We start from the raw sequence: 26,225 nt of genomic DNA, 5'->3' as shown, positions 1-26,225 counted from the left end.
CCCCCCGAGCGCTTAGAACAGTGCTTTGCACATAGTAAGCGCTTAACAAATGCCATCATTATTACTATTATTATTATTATTATAAATTGCATGTATCCCAGCGCTTGGAACAGTGCTTGGCGCATAGTAAGCGCTTAACAAATCCCCAAATGATTAGTCTTCCGTCTTTGTGGCCGACTGGTGCTTCGCAAGCGCTTAGTACAGTGCTCTGCGCACAGTAAGCGCCCAATAAATAGGACTGAATGAATGAATGAAGCTCTGAGGGGAGGCCCACGAGGCGGTGAGGGGAGGACTACGAGTCCCAGCAGGCAGTGCGGGAGGGGGAGGCACGTGACCCCCGAGGGGAGCGGCGCGTGACGTCTGAGGGCAGAGGCACGTGACTGAGGAGCGCGGCACGTGACTAAGGAGAGCGGCACGTGACTGAGGAGTGCGGCACGTGTCTGAGGGGAGCGGCACGTGACTGAGGGGAGCGGCACGTGACCCCCGAGGAGAGCGGCACGTGACGTGTGAGGCCCAGGAGCAGCGCGAGGCTCACAAAAGGGCGACCACTGTAAGTGTCCCAACAAACCGCCTCCTAATTTGCATAAAAACAATAATAATAACAATAGTAATGGCATTTATTAAGCGCTTACTAGGTGCAAAGCACTGTTCTAAGCGCTGGGCTTTCAGTCCAGAGAGGGGGATCTAATAGTAGTAATACTAATGATGACATTTATTAAGGACTTACTATGTGCAAAGCACTGTTGTAAGCGCTGGGGAGGTTACAAGGGGATCAGGTTGGCCCACGGGGGGCTCACAGTCTTCATCCCCATTTTAATAATAATGATGGCATTTGTTAAGCGCTTAAGAGCGCTTAGAACAGTGCACATAGTAAGCGCTTAACAAATACCATCATTACTACTATGCGCAAAGCACTGTTGTAAGCGCTGGGTAGGTTACAAGTTACAAGGTGATCAGGCTGTGCCTCAGGGGGCTCACGGTCTGCATCCCCATTTTAATAATTATAATAATGAGGGCATTTGTTAAGCGCTTACTAGGTGCAAAGCACTGTTCTAAGCGCTGGGGAGGTTATAAGGGGATCAGGTTGTCCCACGGGGGGGCTCACAGTCTTCATCCCCATTTTAATAATAATGATGGTATTTGTTAAGCGTTTATTAGCGCTTAGAACAGTCCTTTGCACATAGTAAGTGCTTAACAAATACCATCATTATTATTATTACTAAGGGCAAAGCACTGTTGTAGGCGCTGGGGAGGTTACAAGGTGATCGGGTTGTCCCACGCTGGGGCTCACAGTCTTCATCCCCATTTTAATAATAATGATGACATTTATTAAGCGCCTAGAACAGTGCTTTGCACATAGTAAGCGCTTAACAAATACCATCATCATTATTATTATTACTAAGTGGAAAGCACTGTTGTAGGCGCTGGGGAGGTTACAAGGGGATCAGGTTGTCCCCCTGGGGGTTCACAGTCTTCATTTCCATGTGAATAATAATAATGATGAAGGCATTCATTAAGCGCTTGTTATGTGCAAAGCACTGTTGTAAGCGTTTGGGAGGTTACAAGGTGATCAGGTTGTGCCACGGGGGGGCTCACAGTCTTAATCCCCATGTTAATAATAATGATGGCATTTATAAAGCGCTTAGAACAGTGCTTTGCACATAGTAAGCGCTTAACAAATACCATCATTATTATTATTACTATGTGCAAAGCACTGTTGTAGGCGCTGGGGAAGTTACAAGGGGATCAGGTTGTCCCACAGGGGGCTCACAGTCTTCATCCCCATTTTAATAATAATAATGGCATTTATTAAGCGCTTACTATGTGCAAAGCACTGTTCTAAGCACTGGGGAGGTTACAAGGTGATCAGGTTGTCCCACGGGGGGCTCACAGTCTTCATCCCCATTTTACAGATGAGGGAACTGAGGCCCAGAGAAGTTAAGTGACTTGCCCAAAGTCACACAGCTGACAAGTGGTGGGGTCGGGATTTGAACCCACGACCTCTGACTCCAAAAGCCTGTGCTCTTTCCACTAAACCGTGCTACTTAATGATGTGCATATAGTTATAATTCTATTTATTTTGATGGTATTGACACCTGTCCACTTGTTCTGTTTTGTTGTCTGCCTCCCCCTTCTAGATCGTGAGCCCGCTGTTGGGTAGGGCCCGTCTCTATCTGTTGCCGAATTGTACTTTCCAAGTGCTTAGCCCAGTGCTCTGCACGCAGTAAGCGCTCAATAAACAGGCTTAATCCCCATTTTACAGGTGAGGTAACTGAGGCACAGGGAAGTTAAGTCACTTGCCCCAAATCGCACAGCGGACAAGTGGCAGAGCCGGGATTAGAACCCAGGACCTCTGACTCCCAAGCCCCTGCTCTTTCCACTGAGCCACACCCAGAGAGTGTGAAATTTCCCTTGTTCACACTGACTTTATCAGTGAATTCTCACCTGGAGCATGGGAGGGGATCAAATTGGGTCAGGCTATAAAAGGGAAGAGGAAACCACCCCTCAAAACGCAGGATTACTCAGCCAGGAGGGTAAATCCCTTTTCTTTTCTCCTCCAGGGAGCCTTCCCTGATTATCGTAGTCCCTCAAGCCCTTAGTTCAATGCTCTGCACGTAGTAAGTGCTCAATAAATAATAATAATGGTGGGATTTGTTAAGTGCTAACTAGGTGTCAGGCACTCCATTCAGTGGTGGGATTGATACAGCTTGGCCTCATGGATAGATCCCGGGTTTAGGAGTCAGAAGGACCTGGGTTCTAATCCCTGCTTCACTATTTGTCTGCTGTGTGACCTGTGGCAAGTCACTTCACTTCTCTGGGCCTCAATTCCCTCGCCTGTGTTGTAGTGTAGTGTTCCCCCTCGTCCCCCTCTCCATCCCCCCCCCTTACCTCCTTCCCTTCCCCACAGCACCTGTATATATGTATATATGTTTGTACATATTTATTACTCTATTTTACTCGTACATATCTATTCTATTTATTTTATTTTGTTAGTATGTTTGGTGTTGTTCTCTGTCTCCCCCTTTTAGACTGTGAGCCCACTGTTGGGTAGGGACCGTCTCTATACGTTGCCAACTTGTACTTCCCAAGCGCTTAGTACAGTGCTCTGCACACAGTAAGCGCTCAATAAATACGATTGATGATGATGATGATGATCAGGTTGTCCCACGTGGGGCTCACAGTCTTAATCCCCATTTTACAGATGAGGTCACCGAGGCACAGAGAATTTAAGTGATTTGCCCAAGGTCACACAGCAGACGTGGCAGAGCTGGGATTAGAACCCATGACCTCTGGCTCCCGAGCCGGCCGAGCCCGAATTTTTGGCTTTCATGTTTTATGATTTCGATTCAGTTCCCGTTAATTTATTGGCAAGACATCCCCTCTTAGCGATGCCGGATTTCATCTGTCAGTGGTCCTTGTCTCGGGGCGGGCAGGTCTGAGGAGGACCGCCGAGCCTGCGATTTGAAGACCCTCTGCCGTCTCTTTCTGAATCCATCCGTCCATCAATCAATCGATCGCTGTACTAGGCCCTTGGGAGATTTAGCGGATAGAGGCCGGGCCTGGGAATCAGAAGGTCCCGGGTTCTAATTCCGCTCACGTCGCTGGACTGCTCTGGACTCCTCAGTTATCTCATCTGGAAAAGGGGGATTGAGTCCGTGAGCCCCACGTGGGACGGGGACTGTGTACAACCCGCTTGGCTTGTATTCACCCCAGTTCGTAGTATAGTTCTGGCATATAGTAAATGCTTAACAAATACCATGATTATTGTCATTATTATTATCACTTAAACCCAATTTGCCCGTATCCATCCCAACGCTTAGTACAGTTTTTGGCCCATAGTAAATGCTTGACAAATGCCATGATTATTTTCATTATTATTATTATCACTGAAACCCGATTTGCTTCTCTCCACCCCAGTGCTTAGTACAGTGCCTGGCACGAAGTAAGTGCTTGACCAATACCATAATTATTATCATAATTATCGTCATTAACAAATGCCAGTTATTAGGTAGGGACCGTCTCTGTATGTTGCCAACTTGTACTTCCCAAGCGCTTAGTACGGTCTCTGCACACAGTAAGCGCTCAGTAAATACGATTGAATGAATGAATTAACCCGTAAAGGGCGGGGAGAGGTCGAGAGGGTGCGAGGCCCAACCTTGGCTAGCAGGGCGAGCCACACGTGACAGGACTTTGGGTTGGTCAGGGATTCATTCATTCTTTCAGTCATATTTTTTAATTGTATTTATTAATTATTAATACATAAGTATTAATTATGTAATTATTAATTTTATTAATTGTATTTATTGAGCGCTTACTGTGTGCAGAGCACTGTCCTAAGCGCTTGGGAAGCACAAGTTGGCAACATATAGAGACGGTCCCCACCCAACAACACGCTCACAGTCTCGAAGGGGGAGACAGATGACAAAACGAAACATGGAGACAGGTGTCAAAGTCGTCAGAACAAATAGAATTAAAGCTAAATGCACATCATTAACAAAATAAATAGAATGGTAAACATGTACAAGTAAAATAGAGTAATAAATCTGTACAAATCTATATGCAAGTGCTGTGGGGAGGGGAAGGAGGTAGGGCGGGGGAATGGGGAGGAGGAGAGGGAAAAGGGGGCTCAGTCAGGGAAGGCCTCTTGGAGGATGTGAGCTCATTTATTCAGTCAGTCAATCAATCAGTTGTATTTATTGAGCGCTTACTGTGTGCAGAGCACTGTACTAAGCGCTTGGAAAGTCCAAGTTGGCAACATATAGAGACGGTCCCTAGGCAACAGTGGGCTCAAAGTCTAAAAGGGGGAGACAGAGAACAAAACCAAACATATTAACAAAATAAATTAGAGTAGATATGTACAAGTAAAATAAATAGAGTAATAAATATGTACAAACATATATACAGGTATATATAATAAATATGTGCAAACATATATGCATATATATATATATACAGTTATGACGACAACGGTAGGCCTTGATTCGCCTCAGTGTTTGACGCATAGTAAGCGCTTAAAAAAACACCCCGGCTATCAGGAAAACAGCAGTAGTCCTGCTTCCATTACCACAGTTTCTACATCCCCCAACAGATTGACAAGAAATTCTCTTCCTCTAGACAGGAGGGGCCTTACTTACACGGAACATGTCCACCAGTCAGTTGTATTTATTGAGTGCTTACTGTGTGCAGAACACTGTACTTGGACAGTACAATTTGGCAACAAATAGAGACAGTCCCTCTCTATTTGTCTAGAAGGGGGAGACAGATTGATTGCCGGGGGGTCCTAACCCCTCTCCCTCCCTCTCCTTTGTTCGTCAGGCTGTGTCCGGTGTTGGAGCGTGGAGCGGGGTGCCAGCGCCATGGGGAAGAGATATTTCTGCGACTACTGCGACCGCTCCTTCCAAGACAACCTCCACAACCGCAAGAAGCACCTGAACGGCGTGCAGCACCTCAGAGCCAAGAAAGGCTGGTTCGACCGCTTCCGAGGTGGGTCCCTGGGCTCTTAGGGGCCTGCCGACGCTCCTCTGCTCTCCCAAGCGCTTCGCACGGCGCTCGGTCGCTAAGTAGGGGGGCCAGTCCGGAAAACAGACCATTTCAATCAATCAATCGTATTTATTGAGCGCTTACTGTGTGCAGAGCACTGTACTAAGCGCTTGGGAAGTACAAGTTCCCCCTTTTAGACTGTGAGCCCACTGTTGGGTAGGGACTGTATTTATTACTCTATTTATTTTACTTGTACATATCCTACTTTTATTTTGTTAGCATGTTTGGTTTTGTTCTCTGTCTCCCCCTTTTAGACTGTGAGCCCACTATTGGGTAGGGACCGTCTCTATATGTTGCCAACTTGGACTTCCCAAGCGCTTAGTACGGTGCTCTGCACACAGTAAGCGCTCAATAAGTACGATTGATGATGATGATGAAGTTGGCAACATATCCTGTTTCCCTAACAAGGCGCTAGACCGGAGACTCCTCGAGGGCTACTCTGCCAAGCAGTTCGCACAGTCCTCTGCGCTCATCAAATAGTAATCAGTCAGTAGTATGTATTGAGCACTTTCGTGTGTGCAGCAAACGGGAGGGAAGCCGACCTCACAGCCCGCGGTTGTATGTTGCCAATTTGTACTTCCCAAGCGCTTAGTACAGTGCTCTGCACACAGTAAGCGCTCAATAAATACGATTGATGATGATGATGAGGGGATGGTGTTACCGTGAGCCTCTCTGCCGCCGCCCTCCACCAAACATCTCCCCATTCCCCTGCCGCCCGGGCAAGGGGCGCCTCCGTCCCTGGCATCTTTTAGACAACTTGTACTTCCCAAGCGCTTAGTACAGTGCTCTGCACACAGTAAGCACTCAATAAATACGATTGAATGAGTGAATGAATGCGAGCCCACTGTTGGGTAGGGACAGTCTCTATATGTTGCCAACTTGTACTTCCCAAGCGCTTAGTACAGTGTTCTTCACACAGTAAGCGCTCAATAAATTCGATTGATTGATTGATCTGCTGGTGCTCGTATTTATTAAGTGCTTACTGTGTGCGACAAGGCAGGCTCCCCCCGCAAGGGTGGCAGACGGAATCCGTCCCCCTCCGCCCACCGTTCCTCTAACACGCCACCGGAATGGGATGCGCCGAAAACTTTCCCTGCCCACGCAGCGGCCTGCTGGGTGACCATAGTCGAGTCACTGAGCTTCTCTGGGTCTCAGTTTCCTCATCTGTAAAATGGGGATCGCCTTCCCGTTCTCCGTCCCCCTTAGGATGGTGGGACAGGCCCTTTGTCTCAGGGGAAAGATGCCCTCCCGTCCCCCAATCTTTTTCCCTCCATCTGGCCCTGCCCTTGGCCACCTCTGCCTCCTCCCTTGTCCCACAGATGCCGCTGCCATCTTGGTGGAAGAGCAGAACAAGAGGCCTTGCCGGAAGTTTCTCCAAACAGGTGAGGAGCCGGGGCCCTGGGATTTGGGATCGGATCGTCACCCACCCTTGTACGATTCGATTCTCCAAATCCACCCCCCTCACCGGGAACGTTTTCAGCTCCGCCTCTCCCAGTTAGGATCAATCAATCATATTTATTGAGCGCTTACTACGTGCAGAGCACTGTACTAAGTGCTTGGGAAGTACAAATTGGCAACATATAGAGACAGTCCCTACCCAACAGTGGGCTCACAGTCTAAAAGGGGGAGACAGAGGACAAAACCAAACATACTAACAAAATAAAATAAATAGAATAGATATGTACAAGTAAAATAAATAAATAAATAGAGTAATAAATATGTACAAACATATATACAGGTGCTGTGGGGAAGGGAAGGAGGTAAGATGGGGGGGATGGAGGGGGGATGAGTGGGAGAGGAAGGAAGGGGCTCAGTCTGGGAAGGCCTCCTGGAGGAGGTGAGCTCTCAGCAGGGCCTTGAAGGGAGGAAGAGAGCTAGCTTGGCGGATGGGCAGAGGGAGGGCATTCCAGGCCCGGGGGAGGACGGGTAAGTTAGTAAGTTAGTAAGTTAGAACATTATTATTAATGTTATTATTATTACATATTATAATATGTCATTATTAAGTAAGTTAGAACATTATTATTACTTCCTCCGTCCAGTCCTCACTACCGCTTAGATTGTGAGCCCTTTGTGGCACAGGCCCCAGGCCCGCCCTGCTTCTGTGGCCTGTGGCATCGTCCCCAGCGCTCAGCACAGGGCCGGGCACGGGACGGGCGCGGGCCGGGGCCGGCTGACCGCCAACGCCAACTTTACCACCACGCTTTCATTCCAGGCCAGTGCGACTTCGGTTCCAACTGCAGATTCTCCCACCTGACAGAGCGCGATTTGGAGAGGCTGAGCGCCCAAGTGCATGGTACGCTGGGCACCTCCCGCTGCGGGGAACCATCTTTCAGTCGACCCATCTTATCATGGGGGCGCTTACTCTGTGCGGTCTGTCTGGGGGTCTACCTGAAGCCGTGCGGGGGGCGGGCTGGGGGGCGGCGGGGCTACCGTCATCCGCTCTCCCGATGCTCATAGAAGAGAGACGTTCCCGGGAGCAGCAGCTGCAGCAGCTGGATGGCACGGACGGGCCCGAGGCCGGGATCGAGGAGTGGCTGGAGAGGCGGGCCTTGCGGCTCAACGCGGCACAGAGCAGCGGGTACGGCCGACCGGCGGGGGTGGGGAGGGTGACGGCCACACCACCTCAGGACGAGGGTGGACCAGATCCGCCGTCTCATCGACTGACTCACTCTCCCCCTTCCCTGCCAGGGCTCTGTCGGCGAAATCCAGCGTGTTCCAGTACCCGCCGGGGTGGCCCCCCATCCAGGATTTGCCCCCCTCCTTGCGGGCTCCTCCCCCGGGGGGCTGGGCTCTACAATCCAGCGCCCAGTGGGGCTGACGCGGGCCGCCGGACCCCACTTCCTAATAAAGAATTGAGCATCCTGCAGTGAAGTCACTTCATTCACTTCCCCGGACCTCAGTTCTCTCCTCTGTAAAATGGGGATGGGCCCCTGGTAGGACAGGAACTGAGTATCTCCCTCGGCACTTAGAACAGTGCTCGGCACATAGTAAGTGCTTATCGAATACTACAGTTATTAGGTGGAGGGTGGGGGAGAGGGCATGCCCCAGTCAAACCGTGTCCACTTCATTGAAATCATGGTTCCCCGTTGAAGCCGGCTCCTTCCCGTCCCTTCCCCGTCTTCTTCCCCTTTTCCCAGCTCCGGCTTCTGCTCCGGCCCCCGAATTCCTCTGGAAAACCTCCCTCCTCTTCAGCTTGGGCCCCCACTCCCCGCCAGGGGATCAGTATCCACCCAACTGCGTTGGCACTAGAGGCACAGCCGGGATTTCCTGACTGCAGGTGAGATGAGGCGCTGGGATTCCTGCCCGCTCTGCCCAAGCCGGAGGGAGAGGAAGAAAAGCAAACATCCTGGGGGTTCCCCGGGGGAAAGGCGGCCTCCTCAGGGTCTCCCTACAACTCATAACCCGCCCACCCCCCTCTCAGGGATTTTTCATTCATTCAGTCGTATTTATTGAGTGTTTACCGTACGCACTATACTAAGCTCTTGGGAGAGGACAATATAACAATAAACAGACACATTCTGGCAGACAGTGAAGGGGAATTGAACTCCCCTGTCCCCCATCAGGGGCAGCCCACCCAACTTGAATCATCTCAGGCGTATTGTCCTCTCTGAAGTGCTTAGTCCAGTGTTCTGCACCCAGTAAAGCTCAGAAAGTACAGTTGATTGATAGGTGGGCCCTTCCGCGGCATCCTCCCATCCTCCTCCCTCCTCTACTCCCACACTGGGCCGAGCCTGGGACTCAGTCTCCCCACCACCGCCACCTCGACCCTCACCGGGCTGAGCGGTCAGACAGTAGCCGGGCTGAGGTCCGAGGAGCAGATAGAAGCTGCCGAGAGGAGGCCGGAGGGAGGGGAAATCCCGGTCCATCCCCTCCCCTCACCCCCAGCTGTAGCTTCTCCCCCACCCCACCCCCCCATCCTTTTCCCCTTTTCCCGGCTCCGGCTTCTGCTCCGTCTGGGTCGTCCCAAGCTCCAAAAAGGGTGGAACTTCTCGCTAATGACAGTATCGCCCCGTTTGAAGGAGCGAAGCTGGGTCGGGAGCCCCCCACCTCCCCCCGTGCGGCCCCTCCGGGGGCTCCTCTTGCCTGCTTGATGGATGCCCTCCCTCTGCCCCACGAGATGCATTTTTAATGCAGGGGAGATTAAAATAATAAATACAAACGCGGAGACTTGGGTCTCCCCTGTGGTTATCAGCCCCGTCCTCCTTGTCTCCCATCCCCACATGGCGGGGCTCAAGGTTAGAGAGGCAGGGCCGTGAGGGGGATGGGGAGGGGATGCCTCTTATCCCCTTGCCCCCCACAAATGGTCGATTTCTCCCCAGGAAGTCTCGGGGGGGCACAGCTGGCGACCTTCCTTCCTGCCCGTGAGGATCCTCCCAAGTTCACCTCATCACTGTGACCCTCCCAACTTCGTGTCCCCTCTTCCCCGACTCGTGTAATCACAGTCAATCATTCTGTGGTATTCCCACATCTTGGAACTCCCCAAGTCAGTGAATCAATCGACGGCCTTACCGTGTGCGGAGCACTGTACCGAGCGCTTGGGAGAGTTTAGTACAATAGAGTTGGTAGGCCTTATACTTCTCAAGCGCTTAGTACAGTGCTCTGCACACAGTAAGTGCTCAATAAATATGATTGATGATGATGATGATGATCCCTTTCCTCCAGGAGCTTACCACAACTTTCTCCCAGGAAGCGCTCCCCCCGCCAATTACCTCCCCACACCCCAAATCCACACTTACCACCCCCACTTTTCCTCCCACCCCCTTCACTGAGGCTCGTGTGGATCTAAGGAGGAGTGGGGTTCAGTACATAACCTTATCCATGTTTTTACTCATTCAAGAAAAGCAGTGCGGCTTAGCAGAACGAGCAGGGGCCTGAAGGTCAGAGGACCTGGCTTCTCACCCCAGCTCTGCTGCTTGTCCGCTCCGTGATCTTGGGCAAGTCACTTGGCTTCTCTGTGCCTCAGTCTCGTCATCAGTAAAGTGGGTATTCAGTACCTTATCTCCCTCTCCTTTAAGCTGTGAGCCCCGTGCGGCACAGGAACTGGATCCGATCGCTTCGAATCCACCCCAGCGTTTAGCGGAGTGCTTGGCTCCTAGCACTTAACAAGTACCACGATTATTAATTCGCCTTTCCCCCGTTCCATATTTTTGCAGTTTACCACATAAACCCCCACTTTTTGCCACCAGATGCTTCCAGTCTAATGATCAGTTGACCTTTTGATTGCAATATTTGCATACCTATCTCACATACTCTCTCGCCTCCTCCTATCTGTAATTAAATTTAGCATCTTGCAACTCCCTGAAGGCAGGGGCTCTGTAAATGCAACTGATGGGTTTCAACAGTGCTTGGCACATAGTAAGCTCTTAATAAATACCATAAAAGAAAAAAAGAAGAGTTTGTAGACGTGATACCTGACCTTAAGCTGCGTTCAATCTAGTGGCACAGGTAGACACTAAAGCGGTTTGCAGAATCTGTCGAATTGCGGTTGCAGTCGGACGGCCGTAGCTCCGGGAGACTATGGCTTCTGGACACCGCGGGAGGGCTGGTTTCCATTTATAAATTCCACCTTTATTTAGATTGAAAAACCAAAACGACGGTAACAAGTTGATGCTACATACAGGCTCAAGGACCAGTGACCACAACTGGAAAGAGAACGGTTGGGGAGGTTGGGGGTGCAGGCCGGGAGATAGGATCGGGGTGAGGCGGGGAAGGGTAGGTGAGAGGACCCCCATCTCCCCACGCCCCCCCAAATTTACCTTACCAGCTCCATCCCTTCCTCCCTCCCCACCCAGAGGTGGGCGGGGGTCACCACTGAAGGTCAAGGGGGGAGGGATTTGGGTTAAGCAGCAGGGAGGAGGGGTGACCCGGTGGACAGGGGGGCTCAGAGGTCACCCCAAAAGGAAAGCAGAAACCCCAGGGGCAGAGACGAGCCCCGGGAGCTCTGAGTCGCTTTCGTGGAACAGCCAAGGGTCAGTTTGTCTCCCCCTCCATCCCATGTCCTGCCTGGGGGTCCCGGGCCTCTGCTCCCCCCACCGCCCCCTCCATCCAGCCGATCCGGGGTTCCCGACCCCCCGTCGGTCCTGGCACAAGAAGGAGGACTCGGGGGTGAGGGAGGGCGAGCCGTTGACAGGGCCGGTCCATGCAATGCCCACAACTTGGATAGAAAACTTGCCCCGGGGCCGGGCCCAGCTAGGCCGGGGTCGGGAGTGGGGAGGGGGTGTATTGCTTCACAAGATGGTTTTGGTTTGTCGTAAATAGAGTGTGAGAGAGAGTATTATCGCCGCCATCTCGGTCGCCGTCGTCATCCATCATCGTCGTGGTGGTCTCTGGGAGCGGTGGGGTCCCCGGCCCGGCCCTACCAGGGGCCCGCGGCGCTCGGGGTTTGCCTCAGAGGGTCTCCATGCGTCGACCCTCCCCGGCGCGATTGCTCTGCGGGCACAGCCATGCCATGCGTGGCCGAGAGGCCGGGCCCTGTCCCGCCCGCCCTCACCGGGCCATCCCCCCTCACGAAGGACGGCGGCCGGCTGGTCACCCCGCGGCGGCCCGTCCGTCCACGGTCCGGGTTCTGGGAGACGGGCCGGGCCGCAGCCCGGAGAAGGCGGGGGTCAGAGAGAGTGTGTGTGTGTCTATTTGCTGTACTGTGTGTTCTCTGAGCTGTGTATTTGAGTATGTGTGGTGTGTCTGTTTTGTGTGTGTGTGTGTGTTGGGGGTGTCTGGGCTATCGGGCGGTCCAATGTGGCCTGTGCCCTCGCCCACACATCACTTGGGCCTGGTTGGTGACCATAAGTCTGTATGTGTGTGTTAGGAAAGTCCTAGGGTCAAGGGATCTGGTCAGCCGGTCCCCTCGGCCCTCGCGTTATTTCATGCTGCTGCTTCACAGGCCCTGGTTGATGGTCATCGGTGTGTGTATTTGTGTGTGTGTTTGTGTGTGTGTAGGGAGTCCGAGGGTCCCGGGGTCCGGTCGGTCAGCCCCTCCGGCCCTCCTGTCACTTCATGCCACTGCAAAGACCTGATTGGCGTCGATCAGCGTGCGTGCGTGTGTGTGTGTGTGTGTGTGCGCATTGGGGGAGTCCGAGGGTCCCAGGGGTCCGGGGGTCTGGTCAGTGAGCGGCCCCCGGCCCTCGCATCACTTCATGCCGCTGCGCAGGACCTGGTTGGCGGCGATCAGCATGACGCTGATGATGAAGGCGATGGCGAAGGCGCAGATGAGGCTCTTCCGGACACAGGTCTGCCGGATCTGCTGGTTGGAGCAGGCTGACGGGGAGGGTCCCCGGGCGGGCACAGGGGGCAGCCGCCGGGGAGGGGAAGGTGGGGTGAGGAGAAGAAAGTAGAGGGGCAGAGAGAGTCAAAGGAAAAAGTCAGCACTCATTATTATCGTTAATAATATAGGATATTACTGCTTCTAAAATGGCAACCTCCGTCAGGCGTGGCGACTGTGTCCGTTCGGATTACGTTGTCCCCACTGCAGCACTTTTCACGGTGCTTGGCACCTAGGAAGTGCCTGGCACATAAGAAGTGCTTAACAAGTGCCATTAAAAAAAAACTGTGATAATAATAGCAGTATTCGTTGAGCACTGTATATTAAGCGCTGGGGTAGACAGAAGTTGACGAGGTCAGACGCGGACTCTGTCCCACTTGGGGCTCACGGCTTAAGGGGGAGGCAGAAGAGGGATTGATTAGAGAAGCAGCGTGGCTCAGTGGAAAGAGCCCGGGCTTTGGAGGCAGGGATCGTGGGTTCAAATCCCAGCTCTGCCACTTGTCAGCTGTGTGACTTTGGGCAAGTCACTTCACTTCTCTGCCTCAGTTCCCTCATCTAAAATGGGGACTACGACTATGAGCCCCATGCGGGACATCCTGCTCGCCTTGTATCCCCCCAGCACTTAGAACAGTGCTTTGCACATAGTAAGCGCTTAACAAATACCAAAATTATTATTATTATTATTATCTCCATTTTACGATGGGGAAATGGGGGCACAGAGAAGTGACTTGCCCAGGGTCACTCAGCAGACAGGTGGCGGAGCCAGGAGGGAGCAGAGGCCTTGGGGGGATGGCGGGGAGGGTCTGTGGAACTGGGGACGGGGTGTTGGAGGGGGGTTCGAGACTGGGGGGCGCGGGGGGAGGGGGGTCCCGGACTCACTGTCCACATCCACGGGTCGCTCCTCGGCCGAGCCCAGGTGGCCGAGGCTCGGGGGGGCCGGGGCGAGCGGGGGCGGGGGTCCCGGACTCACTGTCCACGTCCACGGGGCACTCCTCCGCCGTGCCCAGGTGGCTCTCCTCCTCCATGGTGATGATGCTCTCGATGTCCTTCATGGACAGGTGTGCGCAGAACGTGTCGTACAGCAGCTGCTTCAGCTCATCCACCGTCAGCTTCTGCATGTCGCACTGCGGACGGGGAGGGACGGGGGGAGCGAGGGGCTGAGGTGCGGCCACCCCCAACACACGGACGCGTGTTTCGTTGGTCGCGCAAAGCTGCTTTGGGGAAATCCACAGAGCCGAGGGCTCGTCTCAGGCGAGACCCCAGAGCCCTCCCCTGCCTTCCGAATTTTGCTCCAGGTCGCTTCCGGATCCTTCCGGGAACGGGCACCACGTCCGAGCCACGGCACTCGACGGCAGGAGTCACAGCGGAGGCCGACCAGTTGCCGGAATTGGAAACCGCAGATGGAAGGGCATCGGGTGCTCTATCCATAGCGGCCAGGGACCGGTCTGGCTGGTCACCGAGGCGTCATTTATTTGATCATTTGATCGTATTTAATGAGCACTTTGTGCAAAGCACTATACTAAGCGCTTGGGGTAGTAAAATATAAAACAGACATATTCCCTGCCCAAAACAAGCTCACACGTCCTTGTTTCCTGGCCGTGGAAACAAGTGTCCAGACCACCGTTTCCTCAGGGAACTAGTAGATCATCGTGCTAATTTAGGTTGGGGACCACTCTGGAACAACCCTCCCGCTACTCCCTGACCCCTGACCCCTGACCCTGGGGTTCTCTTTTGTAGAGTACTGAAGTCAGGGGTGGATTTCCCAAAGAGTCCCTGCCTAGACAGTAAATATGTTGGGGGAGGAAAGGAAGAGCAAGTTTTCAGGAAAAAATCATGTTTCACACAATTAACACAGCGCACATCTATTCTATTTATTTTATTTTCTTAGTATGTTTGGTTTTGTTCTCTGTCTCCCCCTTTTAGACTGTGAGCCCACTGTTGGGTAGGGACTGTCTCTATATGTTGCCAACTTGTACTTCCCAAGCACTTAGTACGGTGCTCTGCACACAGTAAGCGCTAAATAAATATGATTGATGATGATGATGATGATGCTTGGCACACAGAAAATACCCAGCGCACAATGGGCGCTCAGCGCGCAGTCAGTACTTAGCTCAAAGCAGGTACTGGGTAAACGCCATTGGCTCAGTAGTGTTTATGGGTGTGTCGGGTGTGAGCTTTTTAAATTTTTTTTATGGTACTTGTTAAGCGCTTACTATGTGTCAAACACTGTTCTAAGGCCTGGGGTAGATACAAGTTACCTAGGTTGGACACAGTCTCTGTCCTGCATGGGGCTCACAGTCTAAATAGGAGGGAGAACTGAGGCCTGAAGAAGTGAAGTGCCCAAGGTCACACAGCAACCAGTCGACAGAGTCAGACTTAGAACCCAGCTCCTCTGACTCCGGGTCCGTGCTCTTTCCACGAGGCCTCGCTGCTTCTCATCTCTAGCCTGTAAGCTTGTTGTGGGCAGGGAATAATAATTGTGGTATTTGTTAAGCGCTTATTGTGTGCCGGAATGTGTCCTCCCCCAAGCGCTTAGTACAGTGCTCTGCACACAGTAAGCGCTCTGATAAATATGATTGAATGAATGAGTGGTTATCAGTGTATAATCACGTAATAAATACGATTGATTATCAGTGGCAATAGGGCCTACAAGCTGCCTGGACCTACTGTAGGGGAGCCAAGCCAGGGGGTGTCTTTGGGTGGCGGCAGGGATGTGGGGGTGGTCTTTTGAGTCAGATGCCTGCAGGGCTGCCTAGCTAGAATCTGCACCCAGAGCTTTGGGGGGCTTTTGTGAGGAACAAAACCCCCACCCTCATCTCCTCCAGGAAGTCTTGCCTAAGTCCTCCTTTCCTCTTTTCCCACCCCCTTCTGCGTCACCCCGACTCGCTCCCTTTATCCATCCCCCCTCCAGCCCCACAGTCCTTATGTCCATATCTGTCACGGCTTTATGTCTATTAATGCCCCCCTCTAGACGGGAAGCTTGTTGTAGGCAGGGAATGGGTGTGTTGATTGTTCTATTCTCTCCCAAGCGCGTGGTACTGTGCTGTGCGCACGGTAAGTGCTCAATAAATACAAGGGAATGAATGAACCCCCATTCTCACGCAACTCCCGCCTCCGCGGCCCCCGGCCACACTCCCCCTTCCCGACCCCCCGGGTGGTGGGGGTTAGGGGCCGGGGGGAGTGAGTGAGGCCCCTCACCTTCCAGAACACGGTATCAAAATCGGTGCCGTGAAACTTCTCCGGGATTCCGGACGTGGACAGCTTCGGCCCAAGTAACGTGACGAACTCTTCGAAGTCCACCTGGCCATCCCCTGCCAACAGAAACCGGTGGATCCCGCTCTTCCTGGCTTCCCTTCCCCGGACCCCAGCTCCCTTTTCCTGCCCCCTCTCCCCCCTTCCCTTCCTTCCTCTTCTCAAGCCATCAAGCATTCGTATTTATTGAGCACTTATTGCGTGCAGAGCACTGTATTAAACACTTGGGAGAGGGCAATAGAACAGTGTAACAGAGTTCTCCCATGATCAATCATTCCACTGGTTATATTGAGCACCTACTGAGGGAGGAGTACCTAATAATAATTACTATTATTAGGTGTCTAGACTCAGAGCTTGTTGTCGGCAGGGGATGTGTCTGGTGTTACATTGTACTCTCCCAAGCACTTAGTACAGTGCTTTGCACACAGTAAGCACTCAATAAATATGATTATGAATAATATTGTGAATAGGAATAATTATGATATAATTATATAGTATAATTTGAATACTTATGATATCATAAACTGATTGTGATATAACGTGAATACTAATGATAGTGCTTCGGTTACCTATTCTGTAAAATGGGGATTAAGACTGTGAGTCCCACATCCCGTTGTTGGGTAGGGACCGTCTCTATATGTTGCCAACTTGGACTTCCCAAGCGCTTAGTACAGTGCTGTGCACACAGTAAGCGCTCAATAAATACGATTGAATGAATGAATGACATGGACTGTGTCCAATCTGATTATCTTGTAACCTCCCCAGCATTTAGAATAGTTCCTGCCACATAGTAAGCAGTAATATATACCATAAAAGAATAATAATAATGCTAATTCTGGTTTACTTTATTCCAAACACTGTAATTAGTGCTGGGATAGATACAAGATAATCAGGTCCCATGAGAAGCAGCATGGCATGGTGGATAGAGCCTGAGTCTGGGAATCAGAAGGTCATGGGTTCTAATTCCAGCTTTGCCACCTTTCTGCCGTGCGACCTGGGGCGAGTCATTTCATTTCTCTGGGCTCAGTTACCTCATCTGTAAAATAGGGATTGAGATTGTGAGCCCCATGTGGGACAGGGGCTGTGTCCAAAATGAGGTGGGAGAGAGACGAGAGAGAATGTGGAGAGCGGAGGGCGACGGGAGGAATTTCTAGACCGTAAGCTGTTTATGGGCAGGGAATGTGTCCCTAATTCTGTCTTATTGGACTCTTCCGAGTGCTTAGTACAGTGCTGTGCACATAGTAAGTGCTCAATAAATACCATTAATCGATTGCTTGATTGAAGAGAGGTCAGGGTGGGAGAAGGGCCCGGGGTCAGGAGGTCCGGGTTCAATTCTCCCCTCTGCCACCAGCCCACTGAATAACTTGTGGTCGTTCACTCATTCAATCGTATTTATTGAGCGCTCAGTCTCTTCGCCTCAAAATCGAAAGAAAGGGAGAAAAACCGGAGGGAAGGGAGGCCGAATGGGACTAAAGCACACCCAGAAGTGAAAACACAAGTCGATGGAGAGACTAAGTATTCAGAGACCGAGAGAGGGGCAGCACCTGGTTAGGCCTGGGGTTCCAGAGATCGACCGACCGATCCGTCGATCGATAGTATATACTGAGCGCCTACTGAGGGCTGGGTGCTGTATTCGGGTCTTGGAAAGGTACAACAGAAGCAAGATGCCTGTTGCCTGCCCTCAGGGAGCTCTCCATCTAACAGGGGAGACCGACAGACCTAAAACATGGAGAATTCCCAGAGCAGAGGTACTGTGGACATGTGTATCCCTCCAAGAGCTTAGTACAGTGCTCTGCACACAGTAAGCACTTCATAAATACCAGGGATGGATTAATGGATGGATGGATTGAAGTCTAAGAGAGATTCTGACTCGTTGATAGAGACGAACGGCTCTCCCATTCAGAAAAATAATATTCCCTTTGCTGAGTGACAGTGGATCTGTAATGGCTTTGAAAATGCCAGCAACCCGGAGCCATCAAAAAAAGGGAGACAGTGCCTATTTTGAGCCCTGGGTGGGGAGATGGGAGCTGAAGGGGATCTACTACTACAGAGAAGCGGCTTGGCTTAGTGGAAAGAGCCCGGGCTTGGGAGTCAGAGGACCTGAGTTCTAATCCGGACTCTGCCCACTTGTCTGCTGTGTAACCTAGGACAAGTCACTTCACAGCTCTGGGCCTCAGTTCCCTCATCTGTAAAATGAGGATTAAGACTGTGAGCCCCACGTGGCACAACCTGAATACCTTGTATCTACCCCGGCGCTTAGAACAGGGCTTGACACATAGTAAGCGCTTAACAAATACCATTATTATTATTATTACTACTACTACTACTTTTACTATTACTTCTATGACTTCTACTACAAATAATAATAGTAGGGATTGCTGGGGAGGAGGAGAATGGAGAAGCTAGTGGGAACAGCGAGACCCAGTTTCTCATTCCACCTCTGTCCCCTGCTGGGTGACCTTGGGCAAGGCACTTCACCTCTCTGGGCCTCAGTTTTCCCATCTGTAAAATGGAGTAGGAGATCTCTGCCCTCCCTCCCTCATAGACCGTGAGCCCCCTGTGAGGCAGGGGCTGTGTCCGACCCGATCATCTCTCTCGACCCCAGGGCTTAGACAGGTGCTTGGCAGTTGGCATTTAAAGGCAAAATTAAACAGGTTAAAAGAGGGAACTGGGGAAGAGAAATGAGGGAAACCGAGATGAAAAGGGGGCACGGAGGGGGAGAGGCTACACAGGCTGAGCAGGAGGAAAGAAGGGCGGAGAGTGGGAGAGGGGAAGGAGCGCAGTCAGGTGGGGAAGAGGAGAGGGGGACCAGGAGCAGGGAGGAGGAAGCAGCGGGCAGCGTTACCGTCCATGTCCAGCCTCTGGATGATGACCTCCAGCTCCACCTCGTTGGGCATGTAGCCCAGGGAGCGCATGGCCGTGCCCAGCTCCTGCTTGGAGATGAAGCCATTGCCGTCCCGGTCAAACACCTTGAAGGCCTCCCGGATCTCTGTGGGCAGGAGCGGAGTCAGCCGGGTCAGGGCCGGGGCAGCCGGCTCGCCCCACGCGCCCTGCCCCTCCCCGGGCTGGCTCCCGCCCCTGGCAGCGAGCGGGCAGGAGAGTGGAGGGTCACTCGGGGTGGGACGGAAGACTGGCCAGAGGGGAGCGGCGACCCCTCGCCGCTTCAGGGGACCGGCGGGTGCCCCGACAAGTGCCCACTTTGAGCCGGAGGCCCTGAAAGTTGGATGGGGGCAGGTGGGATGGGCAAGGGTCACGGCACGGCTCCACTGGCACCGGATCGCTCGGACCCCCATCCTCCTCTCCGTCCGACTCCCCCACCAGCCGAGGAGGCCGGGGGCCTGCAGGCCGGCGGGGAAGATGGCACTGGGGAGGTGAGTCGCGGCCTGCGGTGCGACCTTGGACAAGCCGCTCGATTTCCCTGGACCTCGGTTTCCTCGGCTGCCAAATGGGGATAATAGTAATAATCATTCTGGTGTTCGTTAAGCGCTTGCTGTGTTCCAGGCACTGTACTAAGCACTGAAGAAATTATGGTATTTGTTAGGCGCTTACTCTGTGCCAGGCACTGAACTAAGCTCTGGGGAGGATGCAAGCATATCGGGTTGGACACAGTCCCTGTCCCACATAGGGCTCACAGTCTTAATTCCCACTTTTCAGATGAGGGAACTGAGGCATGAAGTGAAGTGACTTGCCCAAGGCCATACAGCAGACGAGTGGCGGAGCCAGGATTAGAACCCATGACCTTCTGACTTGCAGGCCCTGCTGCCCTCCCTCCCACTTAGTCCTGGAGCTGTGGCCCCAGTTGCTGCGTCCCACCTGATTATCTTGTATCCGAACCAGAGCATAGCAAAGAGGAAGCGCTTAATAAATACCATAACAATTATCATGATTATTGCTATTCAATGTCCTCACCGTTTTACTAGCTCTCCAGGGCCCTCTAAACAAGATCCTGATTCTCTCTCTCTCCATTCCTTTCTCTCATCCTCTTTTCTCTCGCTTCGGGCCTCTATCATCCTCTTCCACGATGTTTATGTCTCTGCCTCTCTCTCCATCACACCTCTAAGCTGTCGGTAGTGAGCCGAAAAAACCTTCTACTGGATGTTCCTGACTTGTTGGCGGAAGGGAAGATTTTTCTCCTGATATTTCAGATCTCTTTCCCTCTCCATCTGCACCCACTCAGCCTCTCTGTCACTCTGTCTCTCTCTCTGTTTCTGTCTCTTTCCCCCTTTCCCTCAGTCTTCTCTCCTTACTCTTGGGCCACTCTCTCCCCTCATCCCCTCCTTCCTTGCATCTCTTCTCTTCCTCCCAATACCTCTTTCCTCCTCTTCTTTCCCTCCCGGGATTTAACTCATTAACTCTAACGAACAACTAATTAATAGCGGTAAAGCACTTGGAAAATCCCCAGCTCTCCAGAGCCGCTAAAGAGCCAGGAGGAAAGAGCCGGTTTCATTAGCAAAGAGGCCATTTCTTTCCACAGCCACTTTCCGCCCACTCCTCTCATGGGCGCCCGGGTGCCCTTGGGACCCCGATCCCCTCCAGGCTCGGGCCGTCCACCAAGTGACCCGAGGTGGCCAAGACAACGTCTTCCCCCTAGCCTTAAGAATCGGGCCTCAGGCTGACCCTTGGATCCCTCTTTCCCCTTTCCTCTCTGCCCCAGACCTTACTGAGAGGTCTGAGATTGGAAGTCAGGAGACCCAGGAGTCACGTCGGCCCCGGTCCCCGGGCCACTCTAAGAGGGAGGGAGAGCTGGGATCTTAACCCCATTTTATAGACCGTGAGCCCACTGTTGGGTAGGGACTGTCTCTCTATGTTGCCAACTTGTACTTCCCAAGCGCTTAGTACAGTGCTCTGCACACAGCAAGCTGTCTATAAACACGATTGATTGATTTTACGGATGAGGAAACAGAGGCCCAGAGAGGTAGAGTGACTCTCCCAAGGTCGCCCTGCGGACCGGCGGCAGAGCTGGGAGTGGAACCCGGGTTTCCTGAGTCCCAGTCCCGGCGTCATGCCATCAGGCCGCGTTGCCTTTCCACATCCCACTTGGCAGGGAAGGAGAGATGGGAAAGGTGAGGGGCGGAGGGAGGGGTGTGAGGCCGGTCTCTGCGGTCCGGGATTCTGGCCCAGAGAGCCTGTCCCCTCTCCCAGCCTCCCGACCACGTGGGCTGGGCTGGCAGGCCCGAGCTATAACTCCCCTCAATTACTGTCTCCGGAACAATAAATGTCGCCGAGCGGAACGGTCCGGGGGATTCTGGGAAGGAGGTTCGCCATTGACTTCCACGGCAAGGTCTTTGCCGTAACCCTTTCGCCCCCACGGGGAGAGCCATACCTGAGAAGCCCCTTCCTCAGCCGGCGGCTGGGAAGGAGGGGAACCCCCTGGGGTTCGGTCATGGAGCCGGCTCCAAAAAGGACCCTGGGACCACTGATGGGAGACACTCCACCCTCACAATCAATCAATCAATCAATCGTATTTATTGAGCGCTTACTATGTGCAGAGCACTGTACTAAGCACTTGGGAAGTACAAATTGGCATCACATAGAGACAGTCCCTACCCAACAGTGGGCTCACAGTCTAAAAGGGGGAGACAGAGAACAGAACCAAACATACCAACAAAATAAAATAAGTAGGATAGAAATGTACAAGTAAAATAAATAAATAAATAAATAAATAGAGTAATAAATATGTACAACCATATATACATATATACAGGTGCTGTGGGGAAGGGAAGGAGGTAAGACGGGGGGATGGAGAGGGGGACGAGGGGGAGAGGAAAGAAGGGGCTCAGTCTGGGAAGGCGTCCTGGAGGAGGTGAGCTCTCAGCAGGGCCTTGAAGGGAGGAAGAGAGCTAGCTTGGCGGAGGGGCAGAGGGAGGGCATTCGTATTTATTGAGCGTTTACCGTGTGCAGAGCACTGTACTAAGCGCTTGGGAAGTACAAGTTGGCAACATATAGAGACAGTCCCTACCCAATAGTGGGCTCACAGTCTAAAAGGGTCATCATTTGTCATCTGCAAAATGGGTAGAAGACACCTGGCCCCCTCCCTCTCTCAGGCCGTGAGCGTCACGAGGGACGGGAACTGAGTCTGAACCACTCAGAATACAGAGCATAGCACAGAGTAGAGGGCATAGTGCTTAACAGGTGCCACAATTATATTAATAATAATAATAATTGTGGTACTTGTTAAGCGTTTACTCTGTGCCAGGCACTGAACTAAGCGCTGGGGTGGATACAGACAAATTGGATTGGACAGTCTCTGTCCCACATGGGGTTCACATTCTCAATCCCCGTTTTCCAGATGAGGGAACTGAGGCCCAGAAAAGGGACTTGGCCAAGGTCACGCAGCAGATAAGTGCAGAGCCAGAAATACTACAGCACGCTACATCTCTAATTATTATTATCACTGAGCGTCTCCATTGCAGCGGCTCCGTCCGAGGCTGGCAGCTCCCTCGGGGTGTTCTGATTGACACCCAGATGTGATCATCATCAATCGTATTTATTGAGCGCTTACTATGTGCAGAGCACTGTACTAAGCGCTTACGATACCCAGTTACTGGAACAGGGGCCTTCTTCAGCCCAGCCCTGACAGAGACGGACAGAGAGATCAGTCTCACGGGAGATCCCGGGCCAAGGACCTAAATCAGAAGCTGATTTCTGAAAACGGGATAAGTTCGGGTGTGTGTGAGGTAGATACAAGTCAACAGGTTGGACACAGTCCCCGTCCCCCACTGGGCTCACAGTCTTCATCTCCATTTTTTTTACAGATGAAGAAACTGAGGTCCAGAGAAGATCAAGCGATGGAGCCAGGATTAGAACCCATGACCTTCTGATTCCCAGGCTCCTGCTCTACCCATTTAGCCAGGCTGCACCCTCCTTAGGTTGGCTACTGGTACGGACTGGTGTTTGCATGTGTGTGTTTGTGTGTAGTTTCGGCGTTAGACGTTAAAAGATTGTGTGGGTTTTTGTCATGCGATGTCCTTATTTCATTCGACGGGCCAACGTGTGTGCGCGCAGTGCTTTCATCTGTGGCGAAACAGGAATGCTGGGAATAAAAGCCTGTAGATGCATTAAGACCCTAATCTTAATTAGTATTATTATTGCATTTGTCAAGCGCTTGCTATGTTTCCAGTACTGTTCTAAGGGCTGGGGTAGATATGAGTTAAATCAGGTCAGACACAGCCCCCGTCCCACATGGGGCTCACAGTCAAAGTAATCTCATCTGGCGTTTGTGGGTTCCAACTCAGGGCAGGGGTGTTTGCCTGGAGCGTGTATATTCGCATGTTGTCGGACGTGTGTGTGTATAACTCTCTCTAAGCATGGCTTTAAAAGTTGCAATGAATCAACTGTATTTATGGAGCACCAACTCAGCAAGTCCTGTACTAAACCATCGGGAGAGGACAATAAATTTAAGAGATAGACTCCCTGCCATCTAAGAGCCTGTAGTCTAAATGGGACGCAGAGTAATTTACAGATAGGAGGGAGAAGAGAATGGAAAAATGGGTAAGGGAATGAATGATTGTCTTTTGGGAGGTGCATTTACGAAGCACTTTGTGCTAAAAGCTAGGTTAGGTAGGAGGGTATCAGATAGGGCACAGTCTGCGTCCCGCATGGGGCATCACGGCCATTATCCAGATGAGGCCCAGAGGGGTAACTGACGTGCCTGAGATCACACAGCAGCCTGGAGGCAGAGTTCGGATTAGAACTCGGATCTCCCGGTTCCTTTCCCCTTTCTCCCGCGCTCTTTCCCCTGGAACTCGCTGCTTCCCCGTTACCTCGTCATGGGCCGGGAATGTGTCCGCTAACTCTATTCTATTGTCCTCCCCCAAACGCTCAGTCCAGTGCTCTGCACACAGTCACAATAAGCGCCACTGACCACGAAGAGTAGAACAAATGAATCCACAACCACCAAAGCGCTTAAGGGGGCGGGGGTGTGTGTGTGTGTGTGTTTGTGTGACAAATGCGTAGCTCTCCCCTTTGTCATCGTAGAGTTTGTGTGTCCTTAGGCCCGTGTGCGAGTCACGGTGTGAGGCGCGGTGGTTTCTGGGCTGCCTTGTGGAGTCATGGCTTGTCGTTCCCCAGGACCAGGGATCGTTGGGGGACGGTGAAGCTCCGGTGACCGTGGTTCGGTTTGCAAACATCCTGGTTTCTACAGTTGCCCGGGACTTCAACTGCCGAGGGGCCGGGCTTCTCCTCGGGAGAACCCCGGCTTGCACAGCGGTCCAGCTCTGGTGCGAGGGGAATCATCGGTCAATCAATCAGTGGTGTTTTTCCAATGCTTTCTGGGCGCCTGAAACTTTGCTAATGTCCTAAATGTACTACGCTCATTGTGGGCAGGGAATGCATCTGTTTATTGTTGTATTGTCCTCTCCCAAGCGCTTAGAGTAGTGCTGTGCACACAGTAAGCGCTCGATAAATACGACTGAATCATGGTGATCGGATGGGGGGTGGAGGGCGCAGAGCCTTGCTGAGAGCCAACCAGAGCCGGGAGAAATGGGAAAAAAGACCTTTTTGTCCGTCAGGGATCCTGGGGCCGAGGAGAGGGACACCAGAAAAGATGGGAAGCTTTCCGACCCATTCCGGCCCTGGCCTTGATGACAGCAGAGAAGCCTTGTGGCTTAATGGATAGGGCTCAGGGCCTGGGATTCAGAAGGACCTGGGTTCTAATCCCAGCTCCGCCTCATGTCTGCTGTGTGACCACTTCCTGCTGCCCAGACTCCTCCTAACAATAATAATGATTATGGTGATGGTATTTGTTAAGCACTTACTATGTGCCAGGCACTGTAATAAGCGCTGGGGTAGAGAAGCAGCGTGGCTCAGTGGAAAGAGCCCGGGCTTTGGAGTCAGAGGTCATGGGTTCAAATGCCGACTCTGCCGATTGTCAGTTGTGTGACTTTGGGCAAGTCACTTCACTTCTCTGTGCCTCAGTTACCTAATCTGTAAAATGGGGATGAAGATTGTGAGCCCCCCGTGGGGCAACCTGATCACCTTGTAACTGCTCCAGCGCTTAGAATAGTGCTTCGCACATAGTAAGCGCTTAATAAGTGTCATCATTATTATCATTATTACAAGCAAATCGGGTTGGGCTCGGTCCCTATCCCGCGCAGGGCTCACAGTCTTCATCCCCATTTTACAGAGGAGGTGACTGAGGCCCAGAGAAGTGAAGTGATTTGCCCAAGGCCACATGGAAGGCAAGGGGCGGAGCCAGAATTAGAACCCAGGACCTTCTGATTCCCAGGCTGGGGCCTTATTTACTACACCACACTGCTGCTGTTTCAAGTCCAAGAGGAGCAGACGGGGGACGGGAATTTCCTGAATTTCCTTCAGGCCTGAAGAAGAACAGTTAATCAGTACAGCGCAGTGTGACTGGCCACTCTCTCGGCCTTCTGGGATCCAGGGCCAGAGGGAAACTGAGGACTCAGGGGTCCTTGGAAACTAGTGGCAGAGCTGGGGGATGGAAACTGAGGCACCCAGAGAGTCTCTGAAAAGTCTCTCTTGGTGCAGAGGGGAGAGTGCATTGGGAAATTCAGGTTTCATCACTAACAGCGCCGAGTTTTCTCACTCGGGCCTTTCCCCGGACCCGGCAGCCCCCAAGTACGCGGGACCGCAGCTCTCCCCATCTCCAAAGCCCTCCTGAAATCCCTCCTCCTCCGGGAAGCCTTCCCCGATTCTTTCCCCACAAAGCATCCATCCAACAGCCCCTCCCTGCCCCTTAGCATATATGTATTTATTCCCAGGCTGGTGGATGCATGTAAAGTCAATGGTACGCACTCAATTATTTATTTAGCTACTTCAATGCAATATATGTCTCTGATCTTCCTCCTAGTTCCACAGTAAGTAAAATAATTTCCATCTTCCTGTCTCCCCGTTTGGTTGCAAGCTCCTTGAGGCTGTCAGCTCGTTGTGGACAGGGAATGTGTCTGTTATATGGTCCTCTGCCAAGTGCTTAGTACAGCGCTCTGCACACGGTAAGTGCCCAGTAAAAAAAATTGATTGACTGAGGGCAGGGACCGCATCTTTTGAAAACGTTGTAGTCTCCCAAACAGAATGAAGCAGTGTGGCCTAATGGAAAGAACTCAGGCCTGAGAGTCAGATGACCTGGATTCTTATTCCAGCTCTGCCACTTCAATCAGTGGTATTCATTGAGCGCTTACTGTGTACAGAACACTGTACTAAACGTTTGGGA

General features: G+C 52.2%; 2 protein-coding genes across 3 annotated transcripts in view; one reads left to right on the top strand and one right to left on the bottom strand.

The window, feature by feature from the left end:
• The first annotated feature begins 468 nt into the window (after nt 1-468).
• On the top strand, nt 469-8,402 carry ZMAT5 (zinc finger matrin-type 5). 2 transcript variants are annotated; one of them, XM_038763520.1, is made up of 6 exons: nt 469-550; nt 5,317-5,484; nt 6,861-6,923; nt 7,754-7,834; nt 7,999-8,119; nt 8,230-8,402. In XM_038763520.1, exons 2-6 carry the CDS (start codon nt 5,358-5,360, stop codon nt 8,357-8,359), a joined length of 522 nt encoding a protein of 173 aa, XP_038619448.1. In that variant the 5' UTR covers nt 469-550; nt 5,317-5,357; the 3' UTR covers nt 8,360-8,402. The 2 variants fall into 2 exon arrangements, with proteins under 2 accessions (XP_038619448.1, XP_038619449.1); XM_038763521.1 differs by lacking the exon at nt 6,861-6,923.
• A 3,823-nt stretch (nt 8,403-12,225) lies between these two features.
• Nucleotides 12,226-26,225, bottom strand: part of CABP7 (calcium binding protein 7) — a 33,978-nt gene continuing 19,978 nt past the window's right edge. Inside the window, exons 2-5 of the mRNA XM_038763322.1 lie at nt 18,897-19,040; nt 15,998-16,110; nt 13,770-13,923; nt 12,226-12,795 (exon numbers count right to left, since the gene is read on the bottom strand). Coding sequence (XP_038619250.1) covers nt 12,668-12,795; nt 13,770-13,923; nt 15,998-16,110; nt 18,897-19,040 — 539 coding nt within the window. The 3' untranslated portion in view covers nt 12,226-12,667. The remainder of the gene's footprint in view (nt 12,796-13,769; nt 13,924-15,997; nt 16,111-18,896; nt 19,041-26,225) is intronic.

Source organism: Tachyglossus aculeatus, chromosome 21 (genome assembly GCF_015852505.1).
Source record: "Tachyglossus aculeatus isolate mTacAcu1 chromosome 21, mTacAcu1.pri, whole genome shotgun sequence".
NCBI classification, from domain to species: domain Eukaryota; kingdom Metazoa; phylum Chordata; class Mammalia; order Monotremata; family Tachyglossidae; genus Tachyglossus; species Tachyglossus aculeatus.
This window is presented reverse-complemented; position numbering and strand designations above follow the sequence as displayed.

Excerpts from the sequence above, each read along its gene's own strand:
- ZMAT5 (XM_038763520.1), top strand. The coding sequence starts at position 5,358 with ATGGGGAAGAGATATTTCTGCGACTACTGCGACCGCTCCTTCCAAGAC. Across the intron at positions 6,924-7,753 it reads CCGGAAGTTTCTCCAAACAG|GCCAGTGCGACTTCGGTTCC; the intron begins GTGAGGAGCCGG and ends CTTTCATTCCAG. Across the intron at positions 8,120-8,229 it reads AACGCGGCACAGAGCAGCGG|GGCTCTGTCGGCGAAATCCA; the intron begins GTACGGCCGACC and ends CTTCCCTGCCAG.